Source organism: Hemibagrus wyckioides, linkage group LG19, assembly GCF_019097595.1.
Source record: "Hemibagrus wyckioides isolate EC202008001 linkage group LG19, SWU_Hwy_1.0, whole genome shotgun sequence".
NCBI lineage: Eukaryota > Metazoa > Chordata > Actinopteri > Siluriformes > Bagridae > Hemibagrus > Hemibagrus wyckioides.
The window spans coordinates 5,824,001-5,846,785 of NC_080728.1; the positions used below are offsets into that span (position 1 = coordinate 5,824,001).

At 41.6% G+C, this 22,785-nt stretch overlaps 1 protein-coding gene across 4 annotated transcripts; it reads left to right on the forward strand.

Annotated features, from left to right (window-relative positions):
- The first annotated feature begins 372 nt into the window (after nt 1-372).
- etv6 (ETS variant transcription factor 6) lies at nt 373-21,111 on the forward strand. 4 transcript variants are annotated; one of them, XR_009207380.1, is made up of 9 exons: nt 373-754; nt 3,280-3,409; nt 13,113-13,277; nt 16,214-16,348; nt 17,859-18,440; nt 18,957-19,099; nt 19,410-19,510; nt 20,241-20,328; nt 20,601-21,111. XR_009207380.1 is itself a non-coding variant. In XM_058417150.1 (8 exons), the coding sequence occupies exons 1-8, from the start codon at nt 722-724 to the stop codon at nt 20,701-20,703; spliced, it is 1,392 nt and encodes a 463-aa protein (XP_058273133.1). In that variant the 5' UTR covers nt 376-721; the 3' UTR covers nt 20,704-21,111. The 4 variants fall into 4 exon arrangements, 2 of the variants coding, with proteins under 2 accessions (XP_058273133.1, XP_058273134.1); XR_009207379.1 differs by having other exon boundaries at nt 374-754; nt 20,238-20,328; XM_058417150.1 differs by lacking the exon at nt 20,241-20,328 and having other exon boundaries at nt 376-754.
- Nucleotides 21,112-22,785: the final 1,674 nt, after the last annotated feature.

Consider the following 22,785-nt stretch of genomic DNA (forward strand, 5'->3'; position numbering starts at 1 on the left):
AAGCTCACTGAACATCATTTCTCATTCGGTTGCTGTATTTTCAAGGTCATTACATACAGCCTTTGTCAAAATGTGAAGCAGGCATAAGCAATTCTGCCTTGTCTTTCTTTCACACCAGAGGGAAGAAGAAGAAAAAAAAAGAGTCATGGTAGGACTTGTGCGTAACAAACTGATTGAGGATCAGTGAGTGGGTTTCACTGGGTTTTCAGTGACATGGCTGAATAAAACAACACACTGATCCCAGTTCCTGTTTTCACAGAGGGTTGAGGGATTGTGGCCACGCCCACCACGTCGATCCTGATTGGTTATGTCCAGAGTTAGGTTTCCCTTTAAGGGGGCCGCGCTTTAAGTGCCAGGAATTCACGTCACTTCGCCACTATAACACACACACACACACACACATACACACATACACACACACATATAGACACACAAACCAAAATCAATGAGGCTCGGACGGCCAACTCTTCCAGGAAGGTATTAACCATCACCTAGCCAACATGTAGTGCCTGAACCGCTGCCGGGGAAAAGAATTATAAATAGAAAGATAAAAAGTTACAGGGATATATCTCGTCGAGAGCGATGGGTTTATAGAGCGTCGGCTGTTCCTCTATTCAAAACAACAAAGTCGGATGCTCGCATTTCCGCTTGGTTTGCTTCACGGAAAAACAAGGGGGAAGGAAAAGTGGAAACGGGAGAACTTCCTGAATTCGACCGAGACATGTCCGACTCCCCTTTACAACTCAACATTAAGGTATTTATGCTTTTCTCTTCAATCCTAGCATGTCCGAGTTACAAGAATAAAAACCAGGAATGTATCGTTGACTAATCACCACTTCTTTTATTTATTTATTTATTTATTTATTTGGCTCTATCATCTGTTGCTGAGAGGATTTGTCGCGGCGAGGAAGCAGGAGGAAAACACACTGTGACCTGTAGCTAGCTAGTGTTTCTGGTTTAGATTTATACACGATTTTGATCGGAAATACGTCTTAACAAAACCTCGTTGTTGTTTTTTTTTTTTTTACTTCCTGTTCATTTAGACAATTTAAGCTTTTAAAATAAACAATTAGAGAGAGAGACAGAGAGAGAGGTTGCAACAGTGTTGCGTTGCGCCATCCGTGTAGCTCGTAGAGAGCAGAGCCGCTTGTCCCTCCACACACACACACACACACACACACACACACACACACCAACCAAATCAAGGTCCATCCATCAGTATTGAGCAATCGAGTGGATAAATACGGAATTTCCAGGCCTACTCACCCCCGTGCAGTTCAGTTAACCAAGACCCAGATTCTTACTTGTGAGTCAGTTCACTTTGAACTTTGATATCTTCTGTGGTTTAGTAGTATATATCAGATTACTACAGTGCCTCACAACAGTTTCATATCAATACACCGTGTCATTGTTGTGACCAGTGAAACCTTATTTTGGTCTTATCACCTTTTCAGATTCTTTTAGGAGTGTTTGCGGAGAGATTTTTTGCAAGAAAGAAAGATGAACCCATAAGTGTAGAAGCTAGGACTTGGAGCAAGGAGAATAGCTCTGTCACTGTTGGCACGTCAGGAGAGCTTGAACCTTACGTCTGACCTACATCAAGACCTGAGGTTTAACATCTCAAACAGATATTGCTCTCACTTCCGATCACGATCGATGCACTGTACTCACTGTTGAGTCTGACACAGAGACATATCAAATCACTACACTTAGTTTCTTTATATGTTTCTATGTTTGGAGGATGATCTATAAGGCTGTGCTGTACTTTACTGTAAATAATATATAATCCCAGAGTTGCCTTTCCTAACACAAGTTTGATGTCCATGTGATGATCCTGAACGGTTCCTCACATTTCCCATCGGCGTGCTTATTTCTTTCTTAAAGAGAGCTTGCTATATAAGAGAGCACAGTCAAAGTGCCTCCACTGAAAAGTGGTTTTATCGGTTTTTATTTTTGCATGCTTTCATTTGCACAGAGTTGCCCCCCCCCCCCTCTTACCTTCACCTGCTCACGTGAGACATGTCCCTCAGAGACACTTACTGGCTCCGTCTTTTAAATGCCACAATTTTTTGGCGAAAAACTTGATTAAAAATCCTGTTTATTACGTGAACAAGTGTAGGAAAGCCGGATTGCATTTTGCATTGACGTCAACGATTCGGATCAGTCGAACGGTCACGCCGTTGTCCACAGGGGTCATAAGATAATAAGATATACAGGTTCTTAAGTCTGTGTTTGTAATATATTCTGAAGGACATTTCAGGAAATAGAAGTAGCGGGAAATGGTAGACGATAAATGACGAAGGCTCTTTAAATCGTAGCTCTAAAATCTCCCATAGGTGTTTCCTTACATTTTTTTTTCTTCCTCCCTACTCACCAAACCACTCAGTGAAGTTCTCATGCCCTGTGGATGGATATTGGATCATCCTGGAAGAGAGCAGTCCTACTCCCATCAGGATCAAAATGTTTCAACATAGGATAAAGGTGATCAGTCAGAAGAACTTGCAGTGACTCATCTCTCTAAGATTACTCAAGTCAAGGCAGCAAAATGTCTCGCTGCATAACTCAGCCACTGGCTTTCCTTTATGCTCTCAGCCATTTTGTACATAGAGTATACTGTACAGAGTTAATAAACAGAAAATGCAGCTCGATTTTTTTTTTTTCCCCCCTCAGTAAGATATTGGACAAATCTGTCTTTCGCAAATCTCTCAGCGCCGCAAATGTACGCCTCTTCGTAGAGAAGATGTTCTCAATCATTTTCTTTTCTGCCAGGGACCCATTTAACTGTACAATCATTCCCGCCAGACCCCTTCGAGAATAGGTTTATTTCATAAACATTATTTAAACTTTTCATATAGTACTTTTTAGAGCTTCCTGTTCCTGAACAGCACATTAGGTGTGAGATGACTTTGGTGCTTGGACCACTAAATGTAATACATTTCATAATGTAGGTTGGGATTGTCACCACTGTAACAAACAAACAATAAAAGTGATTAAAAACTAAAAACCACAGGCTATGTTTCAGTGACCCCAGCAGGCCCCGGACCTCACTTTGAGAACCACAGCTCTAGACAGATGCGACAGACTCAGTTGTCGAAGGCTCATGAAGCCCCATTTTCCCAGCATTTCTGTTCCACAGATAATTTGTTGTGCGAATCGTTGACACTGTAAAAGCTGATTAAGGTCAACTTTGCTTTTGCATTTGTGATCCAGTGGTGAACAGACATGTGTAACAGTTGTTTCTGCATGCGATGCCTCTTTTAACTTGTGCATGTGTTTTAGCAGGAGAGGAGCGCATTCAGTCCCTCTGCCAGTCCGCTGCCAAATTCCACTTCCTCTCCAGGCCATGGCGCTCCGCCTCTGACTAATGCCAAGACAGAGGAAGAGCCGGCCAGACTGCCTGGACACCTGCGTGAGTTACACACACACACTCTCTCACACACACACATATATATACACACACACACACACTAGCCCCATTTCCTCATTGCATTACCCTGTGATCTTTGGACATCGTTATCGATATCTATAAGTCCATCACACTTTCTGGGTTCCCAGTCAAAACTCATTTGAAGCTGCTATTTACCTGGTTTCACATCATCTGTATTTTGTCTACATCTGTCCAAAGGGATAAATAATAATTTATAGATTTCAGTGTTCGGAATAATCAGAAAGATAAAATCTTGGCACCATCATACTGCCACTGATGTAACTTTGAGCGTAGCCGCTAACCCTCAGCTTAAACAATAAGTGTAAATATCATATTGCGTTAGCATGCCGTGTTCTTTATACCAGCCTGATTGAAACACGCTAATTGTTTTTATCTTTTAGAATATTATAAATATTTTTAAAAAATATTTATTGTTAAGTTGTTGTTTTTTTTTAAGCATGAAATCCCAAAAGTTGATGTTTGGAGTTGCCTCATGATCTGTGCACCCATGAAACACAGACACAATGCGAACACACCCCCCCCCCCCCCCCCCAATACTCACCATCTCTCTCTCTCTCACACACACACACACACACACACACACACACACACACCTGCTCTCCCCTGAGCTGACACCTCACAACCGCTGTACCCTACACAGCAAGCATGTCATAGAGCAGAAATGTCTAGGCACTCGTATAGTCCTGATATTTTTAGGTGATCCAGGCACCGGTTCAGTCCTGACGTCATTGAAAAGACCACCTTGAGACAGTCCTTCTGGTCCTGGTGTGTGTGTATTGTGAGTGGGCAAGTTTTTACATCATGCCAGCTCTTGATGCATACATTAAGCAGTGTTTCTGAGTGTATTTCCTGAGGTGTGTGTGTGTGTGTGTGTGTGTGTGTGTTTGGATGTATGTGTTCATGATCTATTTCACATTGTGCCAGCAGTCGGTTCATAGGTTAACTCTATTGAGGAAGTAAGTGTGTTTGTGTGTGTGTGTTGGAAGTGGAGTGTTGGCTCACTGCAGGTCTAAACCAGCCCTTGACTTAGCCAATAAAAGAAAGGGTGGAGTTGGATAAGGGCCAGGAAACAGGCTCGGCGGTGAAAGTGTACTGAAGTCTGTGTTGCGCTAAATCTCATTAATATTTAACCTATGAGTTTGTCGTAACTGGCATCCAGTATCCACAAAACATATCTGGTCTATACGTTTCGTTCGGCTGAAGTTTTTTAAATCCTACACTGCTTCGGCCGACGCTCCAGCATGTGTACAGGTTATTTCTCCAGGTGAAGTTCATGCTCTTCACTAAAGGGTTGGACTAAGCCTATGTAGCACAGCAAGGAAGGGCTCTGTAATAACTTCTTTTGTATTGACAAGTGCTCAAGGCACTGTTCAAGTTGTTTTGTTTTTCTTTTTTTGGAGCATATACCCGTCTAACCAGCCAGATTAGCACCCTGCCGTTTCTAAGAGAGGGAGTTATTCCTGCAATGTAGGTAGTAGACTGCTACTACTATTGATAAACAATTAATCTGATTGAAGTATTTCGGGTTATCAAGATGCATTTACAAAAACATGAAGGATGTAGTCATATCTGACCAAATATTTGTGGACACCTGGCTGTCACACACCAACACGTGCTTTATGAACATCCCATTCCAGATTTTCTGATTATAATGTGCTCCACTCTTCTAGGAAGGTTTTCCCTGAGATGTTGGAGTGTGAGTGATCATTCAGCTACAAGAGCATTAGTGAGATCAGACACTGATGTTGTGAGAGTGAGGAGGTCTGGGGTTCAGTCGGTGTTCCAGTTCATCCCAAAGGTGTTCAGTGGGGTTGAGTCAGAGTCAGGGCTCTGTGTGGGACACTGCAGTTCTTCCACTCCAATCTTAACACACCATGTCTTCATGGAGCTCAGGGGCTTTATCACGGTGGAACAGGGTTTGAGTTTCAGTGAAGGGAAATTATAATGTTACAGCAAGCAAAGACAATCCTATTCAATTGTGTGCTTCCAACTTTCTGGGTGTGATGGTCAGATGGCTGCATACTTATAGCCATGTAGCCTATATTTGTCATTATAAGCCATGTCCGGAAAGCTTTCTAGTTCTACTGTCCTGCAGATACAATCTGTTCCTCTGCATCAGACACTTCACTCATAGGCGTGTTATAATTGCCTACCAAGGCTGAACACATGGCTCCCACGAGGACCTTTCATAGTCTATATGAAAGTATATTAAACACAGAGACCCTCAGGCTTTCTGTTCATTTCATAAATTAGTTTCTCTGGAGTGGTCCTACAGCACAGTTCATGCAACTTCATGTTTTAAAACATCTCGCCGTCTATCCATCCTTACATTTTTTTTGTAGTACTTGTCTTACACAGGGTCATGGGAAATCTGGAATCTTTCCCATGGGGCGAAAGGCACACTGGTGGGGGTACACACACACACACACACAGCAGCACGAAACAAACAACTTGGAGTTGCCATTAAGCCCTCAGTTCATGCCTTGTGGTCCGGGGGGAAGAAACCAGAGTACCATGAGGAAACCCCCGAAGCACAGGAAGAATATGCAAATTTCACACACACACAGGGTAGGAGGTAAGAATCGAAGCCCCAACCCTGAAGGTGTGTGGCAAATGTGTTAACCACTAGTCCACCCCCACAACAATACTCATGAATTTGAAATGACATGAAACAGTGTTTTTATGTATAAAGGATTGCTGTTCAAGTGTTTGTCATACTACTAAATATTTTTCCCTTTATGTTTATGCATCTCTGCTTTTGTACGTGTTGCCTCCACACTTCACCTGGAGAGTAAAAGATGGTGAGAAAAAGAGAAAGAGAGGGGAAAGAAAAAACACAGGGTGGTGGGGAAGGAAGTGGGGGGGAGAGGAAGGGGGGCGGGTGAGACGAACTGTGGAGAAGCTCTCTGCTGGCTCGAGGCCATCTCTCTCTTCCTGACACTGATGGAATGGTCTTTTTTCTTTCTCGGCAAGGCTCCTTCCATGAGCTTCATCTGAAACCGTCATGCACGTTGAGGATTAATGTGTGTGCGTTCGTCATCTCTAGATTTAAATGAATTTTCAGTACATCTTTTTATGTTGTCCATATTTGAACACTGTTTTGTTTGTGGTATATTCTGGTTTTAAAGTAAACTCCTTAAAGTGTGTGTGTGTGTGTGTGTTGAGTGAGCGTGTGTGTGTGTCTGTGTGTGTTGAGTGAGCTCTCATTAATCCAGGAGTCATGAGGAATGCGCTAGGCAGGAAGGAGAGGAAGGAAGGGCGAGGGGGGAAAAAAAAAAGATAGAAAGAAAAAGGAAATTGCAGAGTGGGCAGAAGTCAGCCTTCTTGGCTTCCTGGAGAGGAAGTGGATTAGATGAGATGAGAGTAGAGGAGAGGAGCAGTGTGTTCTTCACTCTGAAAGAATGCCAGTCACACTTAACCCTTCCTGCACTCTTCTTCTATACACACTGTGAATCAGTTTAGATCTGAGTTAAGTCTGAGTTTTGGTGTCACTGGGTTATTAAGTGTGACTCTGTGTGTGTGTGTGTTTCTTTATCCCTGCTCCAATAAACCAAGTATTACTGAAAACCCACCACTTCCCACTGCGAATAATACCATGTCAAAAAGACCAAGCAGGAAATACTCCAATTTTCTTTTTCACCCGACTCTGCTAATGTTGGCCATGTTTTAGATTGCACGAGTCACACACTAGGTGAATGAGGAGATCCGGTTTCCAGGTACAATGCCGTTTACAGAATACCCGGTGCTCTTGCTTGGAAGCTACTGATTAATAATGCATTTGAGCATTGTGAGAGCGATTAATTCGAGTGGGCAAGAGCACGGGGAAAGTCTGACTCACACTTCTACTTAAATAATTATATTCATAAGGTTCATAGATTAAACAAGGACGTTAATACCTAATCACGATTCAGGAGTCTGCGCTAGACTGAATGGGTTTTAATTGCTGGTGAATGAAATTACACGAGGCCCAGGGCTGAGAATCAGAACCGACTGCACGATACCTCACGTTGTATAGAGGCACAGTAATGCTCAGTGTGTCTGTAGTGTGCTAATCGCTTAGCAATGGTTTCCAGTTTTGTGAGCGTTTTTTTTTTAAAAAAGCAGGAAAATAGAGACTGAAAATAATTTACATCGAATGAAAGTGCATGTGCCGCTTTGTTCTACTAAACAGAATCCGATTAAAAAGTGCAGGTTAATTTCACATGGATTCAGTACTTCAGTGTGTCGGGCTTCTTCATTTTGTTTCCTGTAATGGTTATTTAGATGAATCTTTAAGTGAAAATTTACATTTGAGTGACATTAAATTCTACAGACCTCCTCAGGTATTTATTTCACAAACATTATATAAATGTATACAATAATAATACAATATTTTATTCCTGAGCTTTCCATTATAGAAGTCATTACTTGAAGATTCGAATATAAAATATACACTATATTTAGTTTACTTAGTTTATAGTATATTTAGTTTATAGTATATTTACTTTTATGACCCTATTCCAGTGTCGTTAAAGAAAGAAAGGGTTTTTATTGTCGTAAATTGTGTCCTGAATACATTGTATTAAGACTTTTGCATATCAGTAACTGAAATAAGTACAAATGTCAGGGCATGTCCAAACATCTCCAGGATCCACACAAACACCTCAGACTCCTCAGGGTTAAACCCAATCGATTCAGGAGGCAAGTTAACCAGGCTAATATCCATAACTCATGATTAATAATTTCTGTAACAGTGTGTGGTTATGTCCACTGCTGTAAATAAGGAATAAACAAGTAAACACAGACCAACTGGTTATGTTTCAAAGACTTCTGGTTGTCCCTGAAGCTCACATTGAGAACCACTGAGTTCATGCATGTACATGTCTCTCTCTCTCTCTCTCTCTCTCTCTCTCTCTCTCTTTCACTGTGTGTGTGTGTTTACGTGAACACAGTCTTTTGAAAGGGGAAATTTCCTGTGCCTGGAAGCTGCTCTCATCCTCAGGAATTTCCTGAGTGGGCAGACTGTGCTTCCTGACCAAGCGCTGCCTGTCTTTTCTTTTTTTTTTTTTTCTTCCTCCCCCTCACTCTGAAAGGGAAACTGTTCTCACATGCCAACGGCCAGAAAATGAATGCAGTCTCTTCCTGCTCAAAACCAGATCCACATGTTTGAGAGGAAGAAGGAGAGACAGAAGGATATAGAAAGATACTTTCTTAAAAAAAATAAGAGTATAGGAATACGCTTTAAAGAGATGTAAAGATGTCTTGTGTGCTATATATGCCTCAAAACCTCTGTTTTAATGATGTCCTCCCTTTTAAGGCTTCCATATTAATCAGAACACATCATCATCAAAACTTGATTCTCTTGTGAGATTAAGCTTAAGAGCAGTTAAGGTGTGGTTTAGAAGTGGTAAATGTAGAACGTTTTTAAACACTTTAATTTTGTCACTTTTGTGTAATCTGTTGTCTAAACCTTTTAAGCGACCCGGCCTTTATTACGGTCACATTAACCAGCTCTAAACGTTAATAAGAGTTCATATATCTCATTGTTTTATTTCTGGCTTGTTCCAAAACTTAGTGATGTAGGGCATGTGTCTAATCCTGCTTCAGACAGTTCTATTTATTTATAGACCTTTATTTACATCAGATACAATGCATTTTTTGGTGAGGTAGACTCAGTGGTCTTGTTGCTTTTGTTGTTGTTATTATTAGTATTGCAGAAATCATAAGGCGGATTCCTAAACTCTGTGATACTTGCATGTTTTCTGAAGAGGTCGGAATTACCGAAAGGGGAGTGATCATGATTCATCAGCATTAACCCCTTAAGCACTGTGTCAGTGCACAAAATGGAAAAAAGCTCCATAGCGAGAGCAGTTGCTCAGTGCAAACCAGCACAATTTCTCAGTCTGCCTGTGTAACCGCCTGAGACTAGATGGGATATTACGAGAAATTCATTCATAAATCAAGTTGTGAGCATTCCTTTGCACCATTGACTCCAATCATGGACGTGTCCTAACAAGCTCTCAGTCATTCATTAATCCTGAATGCCAGCAGCCGGCATACTAGTTGTGTATTAAAAGTAGGCACGGTGTCATTATTGATTTTTGGTATGTTGTGTACAGATATCCACTCTTATGTGATTGGACTTCCTGAGCTCATTGCAGCCGAATGACAATTCCAACACAATCGACATTAACGCCTTGTCGTTTCTATCCGAAAATGATCCGGCTCCTCCAGCACACGCAGAAAACGCAAGGGTAAGTGCACGCGCGTGTCGCACAGCGTGCTGTCTGAATCGTGTTATGAGTGGGAGTTGCGAGAGCAACAGTGAAACTAGATAGTGGTGATCTCATCTCCTCCCCTCTCCTCCATTCATCCTTGGTGACTGCAGGTTGCCAGGGCAACACAAGTCAAGAAGGCGCTGTTTCCGGAGCTCCCATGATTCCACACAGCAAGAGCGATGCCATCAGACCAGATTAGATACCGATATAGCTGCTATTGTGGAGTTAAACATCAGAGGCTCGAGCTTTGGGGTCATTCTTGACAATGCACAGGCCCAAAAAAAAAAGAAGGCGTTTTTAACATGTGGGTATGTTGGCCTCTTCCGGAGTGTGTGTGTGTGTGTGTCTTGATGAACTGCTCAGTCCATCTTTATTCCTGTCCATTCAAGTCTTCTCCCTGTCGCTGCTGAGTGTTGATAAAGCCGTCTGCATCACCAAGCTTTACTACAGGAGGCTTCCTGTTCCGAAACAGCGCCTGCATGCTGGGGGTTTGTTCTGGGGCAGGGGAAGAGGAGGCAGGGTTTCCTGTTCAAGTGTGTTGTGGGAAGTTAAGATTGGGTTAAGACTTCTCCTTCCTCCTGTGGTTAACTGTCTCTCCGGAGGCTGTGAGCAGATGCACTGACGAATTTAACCTCCCCACATGACCTGTGATTTCGTCGCTTGGTGTCTGGAGACACTCGCACAAACACACTTGCAGCTGCCTGCTGTGTAATATGTGCTTGAGACACCACTGTGGTCATTCCGACGTGCTGTAGTGCTGCTGGTCTTATGAAAGACCAAGGAGCATGAGAACGATGAGAATCGGTATCTGATGCCGTGCGATGTTATCATAGACAATTATAAAATTCTGGCACATGACGTGACGATGGCAAGTAAATGTGTTAAAAGCTTATCTCATAGCGGATTTCAAATTCCTTCTCATCTGACCTAAAGCTTAAAATAGACTTTGTAAACAGTGTAGTTAATGTGGGGGGGAAAAAAAAAGTTCGGTTTGTGGTTAAAATGTTACCTAGCAAGACCGGTTGACTTACAAGCAGCTACACATGCAAAACTGCCTTAGACAGCAGCTGCAATGGCCGTAATTAGATTGGGTGAATATTAGGGAGTGACTGATTCAGACAGTTATGTGTGGATTATGATAGGAAGTTTGGCGTGGCAGTTGGTGCTTGAAAATGCTCTCTGTATATTTGCATATATCTTTTGAGAAATATAACACAAGATAATTGAAGTGTGTAGCAGAACGTCTGGTTTGTTGAACGCAGACTTTTTAACAGCAGTCTTTCTCGGAAATTCTGGGTGATGCGTTAGTGCAGATGTTTCGTTCCAGAGCAGATGTTTTCCTGCTTACAGAAAAGGTATGAAGAAAAAAAACACCCAAAAAAACAAACAACTCAACAAGCCTTCACAGTTTTCTCCGAAACAGCATAAATAAAGTGTGTGTGGATGTTGTAGTGCTGCCAACTCGATGTGTGACAACTGAATTATGTGTGATGTTGCTGTAAAGGGTGGCAGCTTGTGCCGAGGCTTTTGCTATAGCAGACTTTTTCGAAGTGCTATTATGAAACGCGTGAGCTGTGTCCCAAATCTCATTCTTTCACACTACTTTGCGTTATTGTGCAGAATAGTGTGAGTAGTGTGTTAAAAACTCCAACAAGGATCTGATACGTTTTGCATTCTGAGATGCTTTTCTGCTTACCATGGGTGTAAGGAGTGAATATTTGAGTTGCTATGGACTTCGTCAACTCGGACTAGTCTGTTCATTCTCTTCTCATTAACAAGGCTGATGTGTGCTTGCGTGTGTGTATGTGTCTGCACGTGTGTGCATGTGCAAATCCCAGGAGCTCAGCAGTCTAGCACCACCAACCATGCCATGGTCAAAGTCAATGAGAGCATGGTTTCCCCATTTTAACTCGAGCTCTTGACCTGTATTAGCATGATTTCATGTACTGTGCCGGAGAACTGCATGAACGAGAATTCCTGTTCAGGATCATGCATTCAACAAGTCACCAAATGTGCAGCAAGACAACCTTCTTCCATCTACAGTCTCTAGAAATGCGACTCTAGTTGTCAAATTTTATCAGGCTAAAAGGAGGATGCTTCACAAGATTTTCAAAATTAGTTTGGCATGAATTTAGCTTATGCAATTAAAAACCTTAAAGATGGAGGTGTTCCTAAGCATACCTGCATATAGCCCATGCATGGTTAGAAAGTGAATTTCTAGTTTGATTTGTCAGCGTTTGGAGTTGATGGTCTAGATTATGATATATAATCTTAATTATACACATTATTATAAATATATCTATCCACGATCATTACTGCAGTGGCTGTGTCAGGGGTTTGTTTGCAGGAATATAATAAACCATGATGGGAAGCTTGTCCTTTATTGTGACTTGCAAATTGAATTGTGACTCTAATCAGCTGTGAATTGTTTGTTTGCTCGCTGTCAATGAGGAACAAAATATTCAAATGCTATATACCTGAATGTGTTTTTTCCTCTGTCACACGTCACTGGTTGGAGCTTCTCAGTAAGGATGAAGCTGTAATTCCCCAAAGAGCAAAAAAAAAAAAGAGGATCTCGGTTGATTTTAAATGTGTCATGAACAAGCTGCACCTCATTGTCTGCTGTGCCACATGGTTTACTGTAAATTTTACTAACCATTTGAATATACACTTCCCTCAGGCTGCAGGAAACTATTGTGTACGACAAGCCAGGTGATAATAATAACAACAACAACAATTATAATAAACATTAGATAGTTATTTGGAGTTTTTAAACATTTTTAAAAAGCAGCGCAAATTTCTTCATGGTGAAATAAACGCTAGTCAAATATAAAATGACAATCAATAATCAGAATCAAAATAATAATAAGGTGTAAAGGTACATCATAAAAATCTGTAATATTTTTTGTTTTATTCTAAAACTATATCATCAAAGTACCATGGCAATAAAAGTAAGGTAAATTATTACTATTTATTTATTTATTTATTATCTAATTTATTTATTTTTGTGTATCTCTATTTATTTATTTATTTATTTAAAATTGTTGATGGGTGGAGCCTGATGAATGTTTGTTGTTTATAAGTTATAAGTTGTTTGGTGCTAGAAAAAAATATATATAACACTGCTTTGCTCTTTTTTTTTAAAAAGACATTTATAATTAAGAATAAAAGGAATGATAAAATAAATAAACTAACCTAAATGTATTGTTACCTGGATATCTATCATCTTCTCTTTTATTTACTGTGCAATTTGTCTGAGTCTGTCTGGTTTCCTGCCTTCCTGTGTTGCAAGTCTCTGTCTTTCAATCTACACATATTAATCAAGCCCATTCTTTTGTATTGGGGTGTGTGTGTGTGCTGGTAGTAAGTCATTAAACATTTCTGTTGTTTTGTGTCACTGTGTTCAGGTCTGCAGCCCGTGTTCTGGAGCAGAGAGGATGTAGTTCAGTGGCTGCGCTGGGCCGAGCGAGAGTTCGCTCTCCGACCCATCTCCAGCGGAAGTTTCCAGATGAACGGTAAAGCCCTCCTGCTGCTCACCAAGGAGGACTTCCGCTACCGTTCACCCCACTCAGGTGACTCTTGCACACACACACGCATTTTGCCTCAGAGAGCACAGCTATTTCCTGACATGAGTCTCACATGAGTGTTATGTTTAAACTCTTACTGTGCTACTCGTGTCGCACGCAAAACTTTATTAACTGAGCGCTGCTTTAAAGACACAATAGAAAGCGCACTAGTGGTTGAAGCCTGAGTTTTCTGTGTGCATAGTGCAGGAGAGGAAGTTAAGAATTGGGTAAACGTTTGATAAGGAAGTGTTAATCTAGCCACAACTGTCACCTGGTAGAACTAGGAATTTCCCTTCCAGCAAACAAGCTGACCAGAAACAGAGAACTGAAAGGTATCTTGCTTTGTTTGTGCGTGTGTTGCATGTGCTGACTTCCTTTATGAGAAGCATTTCCTTGAAGTTGCTGGAAGCAGCTCAAAATATGCGTTTTCATAAGACACCACAAAGGAGGAAGTATCGCAAATGAAACTGTTTTGTATCTTTCTTTTTTTTCCATTGACTTTAAAATGATAAACGGTGGTCGTCAAGCCTGCCCCTGGTCTACCTCCTGGAGATATTCCAGAGTCAGCATTGAGGGACACGGTCATTTTACTTACTTTTGTATTACATGAACCTAAGAAGTACCTGCTGCTTGGCCATCGATGCAGTGTGTACTGATTACTATATGTGTGTTGTATGAATACAAGCTGGACCTTATGGTCATGTGACCTATGATGTCATCATAAACCCCCAATCCTCTAACTATTTAAGTTTACTCATGTGTTATTAGACGAGTACAGTTTACCCGCAAGGAACAGTGTTTAATACCTACAATACTTGCGCTTAAAAAGAGCTGACCCCCTGCCTTCGGCCATTTTTTGATTCTGACAGCTGTTCCGCTCCAGTGCTGTTGCATTATGGGACAGCGCAGTGTGCATTGGCTCCATACCGCAGATTCTCAATAGAAGCAGTAGATCATCCGGGTATTTCTTCCCTACTGTTTTATGAAAACTGAGAATTCAAACTTACTGCTGCCTAGGCATACTGTTACTGTGGCAGTAGGGATTTTCGGATGTAGAACAGGTCTCTAACAGTTAGTTGGGATCACCAATTTTTTTTTTTTTTACATCCATTCCCCCCCATATTCACGAAGCTCCGTCCCTCCGGATCTGCGATGGCGCATAGAGTGTGTATAATGACCGCCCTGTCCAAACACAACTGAATATTACGGGGCAGAACCTGGGTGTCCATACAGGTTTTCTCAGCAACTTAAGACACATTTACTAAGGCCGTGAAATTCCTCATATTTTTATGTTATTTATAAAGCAAGGATTATAGAAATTGTAGTAACAAATAAATAAAATAGATAGCCTTTATTTGTCACATATACATTACTGCACAGTGAAATTTCCTTCTTCGCATATCCCATCCTTGGAGGTTGGGGTCAGAGCGCAGGGTCAGCCATGATACAGCGCCCCCTGGAGCAGAGAGGGTTAAGGGCCTTGCTCAAGGGCCCAACAGCGGCAACTTGCCGGTGCTGGGGCTTGAACCCCTGATCTTCCGGTCAGTGATCCCTATCCATATAAATCCTAATTGACTCACTCCCTGATCTTATTCAGTGTTATTCACGTGTACTCAGTTTGTTACAGGTTGTGCCCAAGCCAACATTGTATATAGTCTGTGGTGAAAGTGCTGTGATTTGTGTTTTTTTTTCCCCTGAGCATAAGCCATCTATGTTTATTTTTGGCTTTTGTGTAATCTAAGCTAGTTTTTTTTTTTGTTTGTGATCAGTGCGAAACATTTGCAGCTAGTTGACTGTAAAAAAAAAAAAAAAAAAAAAAAAGGCTGTGGGATGTGGGTGAGCTCGGGTCTGTAAGCCACCGACACTTTCTTTTCTCACTTCTCTTCAGACAGACATGCTGACTTGTTAATGGTTATCTGGATCATTTACAAGTAGAGAAAGTAGCACAAATCCTTAAGATATGAAACATTGGGCTAACGGTTAACCATGTTTACTGCATTTTAGCGAAGTGTTAAATCTTACTGTATGTGAGTGAATCAGGCTTTTAATATGACTCAGCGTGCTGCATGTATTATATATGTTACAACACGTCTGCTTTTCTGACAGATATCAAAACGATCTTTTAGCGAGTGCAACTCTAGTGACGTTCCACATGTAGTGACTGTATATCAAGCAAGCACATTTATTAAGAGATTTCCACAAAAACGATAAGGAAAAGCTCATCACACCATAGTTCATATCACTTTGGGGAAGCAGAATTCTTCCCTAAGCAGTGAGTAAAGCTTTTTTTTTTTTTTTTATTGGTAAAGATGTATTAGGTCCTTCGTTAGCGCTGTAAGAATTAGCTGAAGCCAACTCCTCTATTCCTCTGCAGTACTCTGCGTTCATTAAGCTCCGCCCCCAGGACCCACTATGGCCCGTATAGAGTCTATAAAATGACCAGCCTGTCCAAACACAAATAAACACTCTGCAACAGAATTTTCCAAACAGGTTTCCTCGGCCACTTGGTGCACTTTTGCTTACACCATGGATTTAGTTACTTCTCTATAATAATCTTATATAGTGATTTGCACAAATTTACCTTTAATTGTCCAACGAGTAAAGCTTTATTTTATTTTTTATTTTGCTGACCCTGAGACTGTACTTCAAAGTTAAAGATGACCTATTAATGTGTAGCATGCTTCTCTATGTGTTTAGCATGCTATTAGTAAGCTGGATTAAATTGCCATGTGTACTTCATATATACATCTTTAGTAGTCAATCAAAACAATGTATGATTTGTATGAATCAGGTTTCATTCCTATGCTATTCAGCCACACTACGCAGTATCTCATTAAACCCCTAGTTAGAAAATTAGCAGTTGGGTAGTATTTATTGCTCCAAGGGCCTTGAGAGATTAACCATTACATTTTGTGCTTATTTTTTGGGCTGCTGTGTTACAGGAGATGTGCTTTACGAGCTCTTGCAACATATCCTGAAGCAGAGGAAGCCCCACTCATCCTTCCCCAACATGTATTACCCTGGAAATTCCTTTCACTCTCTGCCTGAAGCAGCACTGCAACACCACAAACTTGAGGGTGAGTATGTTTTAAAGGAACAGATGCCCACTTTACCTGTGCTGGGTTTTATTATCCTCTAATCCGTCTACATGATATCCCATTACACTATAAAATATCATGCCTTGCCCTCATGATCATGGTGTGAAAAACAGGGACTAGTTTACACACTGGGCTACTTAATCAGCGTGAGACAAAAGGACAGGTATGCATTAAGGATAACGCCAAAAGTAACAAATGTACAGCCGGAGGAGAAAAATAAGTGCGGCAGAGTTACACTACATACACTGGGTTGAACTATCGTTAGGATGTACCAGGAATAATAATAAATGAGCAATAACAAAGGAAAAATAATCCACACCTGAGTGGCGTGACACCCTGTAAAAAGCGAATTAACCTTCTAACAGCATGTCCCTCTTGTGTAATTGGTCAAGAGTTAAAATTTAATATCTTCAACACATCTTTATTTGTTGTAACATTTAAAGATGTGCTACTTCCTCGAGACAAGTTAGTTCCTGTTATCACGTTCTTTCCCACAGTGGAAAATGAACTGTTACAAAGCACTCCCCCTGGAGACTCCTTCCATAAACGTTAAATAAACGCGTCCAACTTCCCGATCCCATTGACTACATGTTTCTTTAAGTAATGTCACGCTTCACAATTTCTTCATTTTTAGCAAAGAACCGATTGTGCTGTTGCTATAGAAACATATAGTAGCATCTAAATTAAAGCCGTAGAGTTTGTAAAAGACGTGCTGTTGCAGAAAACGAATCCACGTGACTCCAATGCTGTAAAATAAAGGTTTAATCTTTTTAAATCATCGTTTAACATGTTTTCAAGGAAATCTATCCCAGTTCATAAATGAGTCATTTGCTCATTTCCTCATTCATTAATCGACTCTCTGGGTTTGAGACCTGTGGAGACGACGATTATAAAACAAGGCTGTACCTTGGATCAACAGGTGGATGGGGAGGAAGTGGCGGTTGGGAATGTTGACAGAAAAACCTGTTGTACAAGGAAATACGCCTCTGTTTAAATAGCATGCTTAATGTCGTGAGGTTATGAGCCGGAATATTTTTATTCAGAGGCAGAATAAAGAAAGCTGCCTCGTATTGTTCGAGTTGAAGATTGAAATAAATTGAATGTATTGCAGGTGTTCAAATTAATGAAGATGTCCTTGAGACGGAGAACGTTGTGCTCCATCCGTCTCATGCTTGTTGAGTGTTACAAACACAAATACCCTCATGTAAATTTTCCATGCTGTAGTTTGCTTACACGGGATTGTTGCTTACATGGCATTCTACTCTGAATGTCAGCCTCGCTTTTAGCATTAGTTTATTAGTAATTGAAAATCTATTTTGTTTAATAAAATGGATAAATGGCTTAATCTAAGGAAGAGTTGAGGGGGGGGCATGCTTCTGTGGCCCTCTGCTGGATCAAATGTTACATGTGCTCTATACTGAAGTGTGGAGATGGACAGGATGAATGTAGGGCAATAGTATTAATAAAAATAAATCTCTCTTTGCATTAGAAACGGTACTAAGAACCCCACAAAACAGAGAGAGCCACCCTCTCCAGCCTCCCACCATCGAGCTCCGTCATCGCTCACGCTCTCCTCGCCGTTCGCCCGCCAGTGCCGCAAATGTCCACCTTGCCTCAGCTGAGGACATCCAGCCAGTGCCGTCCCAGCTGCCTGACAGCAACAACCACCTCCCCGAGGACCTGTATCCACTGTCCGTGTCACCCTCAGCCCCGAACGGCCACCACGCTCAGCGTACAGCCAGCCCGTGTCAGGAGGAGGTTGCGCCTCCTCGGGTCATCCAGCTGATGCCCAGTGCCATCATGCACCCGCTGCTGCTCAGTCCCGGGCGAGGAGGCATGCCTGGCGAGTTCAGACAAGGCCGGACCCCAGCCCAAGAGAACGGGCGTGAGGGGAAGGGCCATCATCATCATAATCACCACCACCATAATCATCACCATGCTACTCACCATGTACTGAGCCTGGCAGCGCAGCAGCAGTCACACCAACAGGATGATGTGCGCTATAGGAACCAGATCCTCATGCCTGTGTCACCGCCTGAGGAGCAGGGTGTGCCTATTGGACGCATTGCTGGTAAGAGTTAATGAGAAGTGACCAATAAGTCTATGTGGAAAATGACTGAGGAGGTTGTTGATGGATCTGGTTCATACCAGTAATGTTCATTTTATAAAAAACATCTAGTTTTCAAAACTATGGCAGCCATTGTAATCAGTGTGCTAAAACAGTGGCTTAATGACCTTGAACAAACCTAATGAATGGCTTTGGGGTTTGTTTGGGCTTGTTTTTGATTATTACATTGAAAATGACAAATTAAGATCTGTAATGAGTTACTACAATTTCAAATGAGAAACTGGTTTTCCACACGAGGACCAAAGCACCTTATATGAAATTTACAACAGACTCGGTCTAGACACATCCTTTATATAACAGTTGTGAATGTATAGTCATCGATTTATTTAGACAACCTTTATGGACTGAATGGTAATTAATAAGTAATGGAGGTTAAATGCAGTATTCAGTGTGATCACGCCACATTCCTTCCAGGTAGACTTGTTGGTATCGATTAACTTTCCTTATTTTTTTGTTTAGATTGCAGACTGCTGTGGGACTACGTGTATCAGCTCCTGTCAGACAGCCGCTACGAGAATTACATCCGCTGGGAGGACCGCGACGCCAAAGTGTTCAGAATCATTGACCCCAATGGCCTGGCTAGACTGTGGGGAAACCATAAGGTGTTTTCATGCACATGGATTTTTTTTTATTCTGTCTAGCAGGATTGAGGATGTATCAGTATTATTTACCATGATGGGATAATCTTAAATAATAAATGCTATTTGCATTTGTTTATCAGCATAGGCTACAGTGTGTTATGAGCTATGCTTATCTTAATTATCTTTCTTAACTTATTGCATGGCTGCCATACCGTGACGTATTCCGTGACTAAGAATGTTAGTCATATCTTCCATCCTTTATGCATCTTGTTTGTTTTCAGGACTGCAAGAGTGTGTTTAGAAACCTGTCCTTTTGTGCTATGCTTTACAGAACAGGACCAACATGACATATGAGAAAATGTCAAGAGCACTAAGACACTATTACAAGCTGAACATCATCAGGAAAGAGCCAGGCCAGAGGCTGCTGTTCAGGTATGATGGGTGGAGCTAATAATATCGGGTTTTCTTTACACTGTGGACTTCGACACAATTATCTAATCAGCCAATCATATCAATGTGTGGAATCATTGGCAGCTACAGGCACAGAGTTTCAGGTAATGTTTCCATCAGAGAGTGGGAAATGTGATCTCGGTGATTCTCCCACGTGATTTCCGGCGTTACAGCTGATCTCAGATTGATGAGTTTGGCAGCATTGTCTTCTTGCCAGGCACTACTGTATATTTCTTAATACATGTGTGTTAGATGTGGTATATGCATGTACCCCCCCCCCATCAACCCTCCCATTTCTTTTCCATCCCATTTCTCTTCAGTTCTGTTTTACTCTTAATTTTTCATCCGCAGCCAAATGATCACACCATGTACAATGATAATGCACAACACATAACATGACCTTTTTGAACGGCGCCATTATTATTATTACAGCGGTTACAGTTTGATGGAAATGTTGTGCTATGAACAAGTAGCTTGAGAGCTCATCAGTGCTAAAAAGGCCAGAAAGACGACCCCCTTTCGAGTTCACTTGTATTGTGAACGCCAGAAGCAGTGTGTCATTTGCAGCTAGTTTCCTTTCAGGTCCACTTTAACAGGATTGCGCATGTTTCAACTGAAAAGAAAAACACCCTTTGAACATGGCATGATTTTGCTGCCAGACGAGATGGCTGGAGTATTTCTGGAATTGATCTGAAATTTTCATACACAGCAGAATAGTATATAGATGGTGAGCATCAGTTCTGCAGGCGGAAGCACCTTGTTGATGGAGTTTAGAAGAGAATGGTTGACTAGTACGAAAGGTACAGTAAACTCAAATAACAGCTCTTTAAAACTGTTGTGAGGAGAAAAATCATCTTAACATGCACAACACATTAAATCTTGGGCTGCATGCGGGAAAGGTTAATCCAAACTGAGCAGATGGATTATGGATTTTGCCCCATTCTGATATTTCTTGAGGACGTTACTGTATCTGCATGATTTTACGCATTAGGTTCTACTGCTGTGGATATGATCACATTATCGATCACGTAGTCACTTGAGTGTTCTCTACATATCTGTGTGTCCACCACAGGTTCATGAAGACCCCAGACGAGATCATGAGTGGACAGACGGACCGCCTGGAACATCTCGAGTCCGACACGGATGATCAGATCTACATTAAAGAGGAGTGCTGAGCGCTTTCCACACACTGAGACGAACTTTTAAAGCCAGAGATGCCTCGCCAATGTTCTGCTGTGTTCAGTATCTCCCCCCCCCCTTCCCGAGCAGACCTGGACGTTGCTTAGAATAAAATGGGAGCCAACTTAAGGAGATGACGTCGTTTTCTGCACTGTTTTCTACGCTGAATCTTAATAATCATATCCTTAATTTTCTGCTTCAGAAGAGTAAACTTCAGTATGACAATCATTTAAATGAATGATAAGTACTCCTTCAAATCGCCTCTTTCAAATTCCTGGCACAAATGAATGATTTCATACTTTTCAGTGAGGACTTTTTTTTAGTGTGTGTTGTACAAACACAAACCAGTTCGTGTACACGAGTTATACAAGAGATTAATTCAAGAATAAATTTTAATGAGTGACTCATTTGCTTCATGTTTGTTTATTTTTCTGTTGTGATCAATCCATTTCTGCTTGTTCATGTAACAGTGCCCATAAACTTATAAAGACTTCCATAAACTATGGACAGTGAACCAAGCCTGTGCAAAATTCACATCAAAACAGGTGAATGGAAATCCAATTGGCTTGAGTATTTACATTAGCCTGCCTTTGAGCCTTTTGCGGTCTGTATATGCCTGAAACAGTGTGACGTGGTGGCAAATCGGGTAGCATTAATGCCTCACAGCCCTAGAGCTTTGCTCCTGAACTCCACTGTCAATGTGCATGTCTGGTTGCCTTTCCATCAACCTCCAAAAACATGAAACTCGCTGCTAGGTGTGAATGCGTGTGCATCTTGCCTCCCAGAAAGGCTGAATTGTGTTCATTGGATAGACACACAGCAAACAAACTCAACTCCACACAGTAACCCAAGTCCAGGGTCGAACTGGGGACACACTGGAGCTGTGAGAAGGCAACGTTACCCCCTGAGATTCCTGTAACAGCAGGGGCTTTCTGACAGTCCTGTGATTTGAATCCTCCCAGCCTTGCATTCATTAGCGCTAAATCAAAACTGCTGTTTTGCAGTAATAATTTTCTGTCGAAACCTCATTTAAAACAAACAAAAACGGTATCCTCCACTTTCTGATGAATGTAGTGCAAAGGTTTAGTCTTTTTCTCCAAATATCCATTTAAATCTTGTTTAAAAACGTCTCTGAGGCCCTCTAGTGGCTGACTGCAGTAATGTTTTTAACCCCACCCATTCCCGTGTTAATGAACAGGGCTGAACACTTCCTTCATTCTTTTTGTTTGGTTGATGAAGTGATTTGACAGCATTGGCCTGTCCTCTAAAGCAGGGATGTCCAATCTTATCCGTAAAGGGGCCGGCGTGGGTGCAGGTTTTATTCCAATCAAGCAGGTGCCACATTCTTTTCACCAAATCCAATGAAAATGCAATGTTTTCTGGAAATAAGCAAGTGTGGCATCAGTGTTGGTTCCTGTTAATGTTCCAACTAGTTAGGACTGATGATAGCAGACACAGAAGTAATTCCCTTAGGCATGATGGAGCTATTCATGAGCCCAAGGTTTGGTATTCCTATCTTATGTTTTGGTTTCTGACCTTTCCCTAGCATGGTGAGCATTTTCAGTACAGGTGACCCTGCTTCTTCTGATGGTTACTAGCATCAGGTTGCATCTGTGTTTGGATGGCCAGCTTCTTAGTGCCAGTGTGGTGTAATAATTAGTATGTTTTTTTCAGGAACATTTCATCCTGGTGTTGTGTTTAGTTTATAGGACACCCCCACCAGGAAGGAGGTCATCTGGAATCCTCTCTCTCTTTCTCTCTCTCTCTCTCTCTCTCTCTCTCTCTCTCACTCTCTCTCACTCTCACTCTCACTCTCAATGCTTGAACTTACAATGAACTGAGGGCAGAGCTTCCTACCACAAAGGCTGGTCAGAAAGTTGAGCAGGTGGGTAAGGTCACTGAGGATGCTAGCTACCCCATCAGCCCAGCATGTGGTGAATATAATTGTGCTTGCAAATCAGCTTGCCATGTCTGGTATCAGTGTCTGGTTGAGGATGTGTGCAGCCATATTAGAGGTCCTCCTAGGCTTGCCAAAGCTGCAGGCATTCCAGGAATGGGTCATCAGATGGCAACATGAC

What these genes read in the sequence shown, in the direction of transcription:
- etv6 (XM_058417150.1), top strand. Translation starts at nt 722, where the DNA reads ATGTCCGACTCCCCTTTACAACTCAACATTAAG. An exon ending in CTACCGTTCACCCCACTCAG is followed by an intron (nt 13,278 to 16,213) that starts GTGACTCTTGCA and finishes GCTGTGTTACAG; the next exon opens with GAGATGTGCTTTACGAGCTC. An exon ending in GACTGTGGGGAAACCATAAG is followed by an intron (nt 19,100 to 19,409) that starts GTGTTTTCATGC and finishes TATGCTTTACAG; the next exon opens with AACAGGACCAACATGACATA.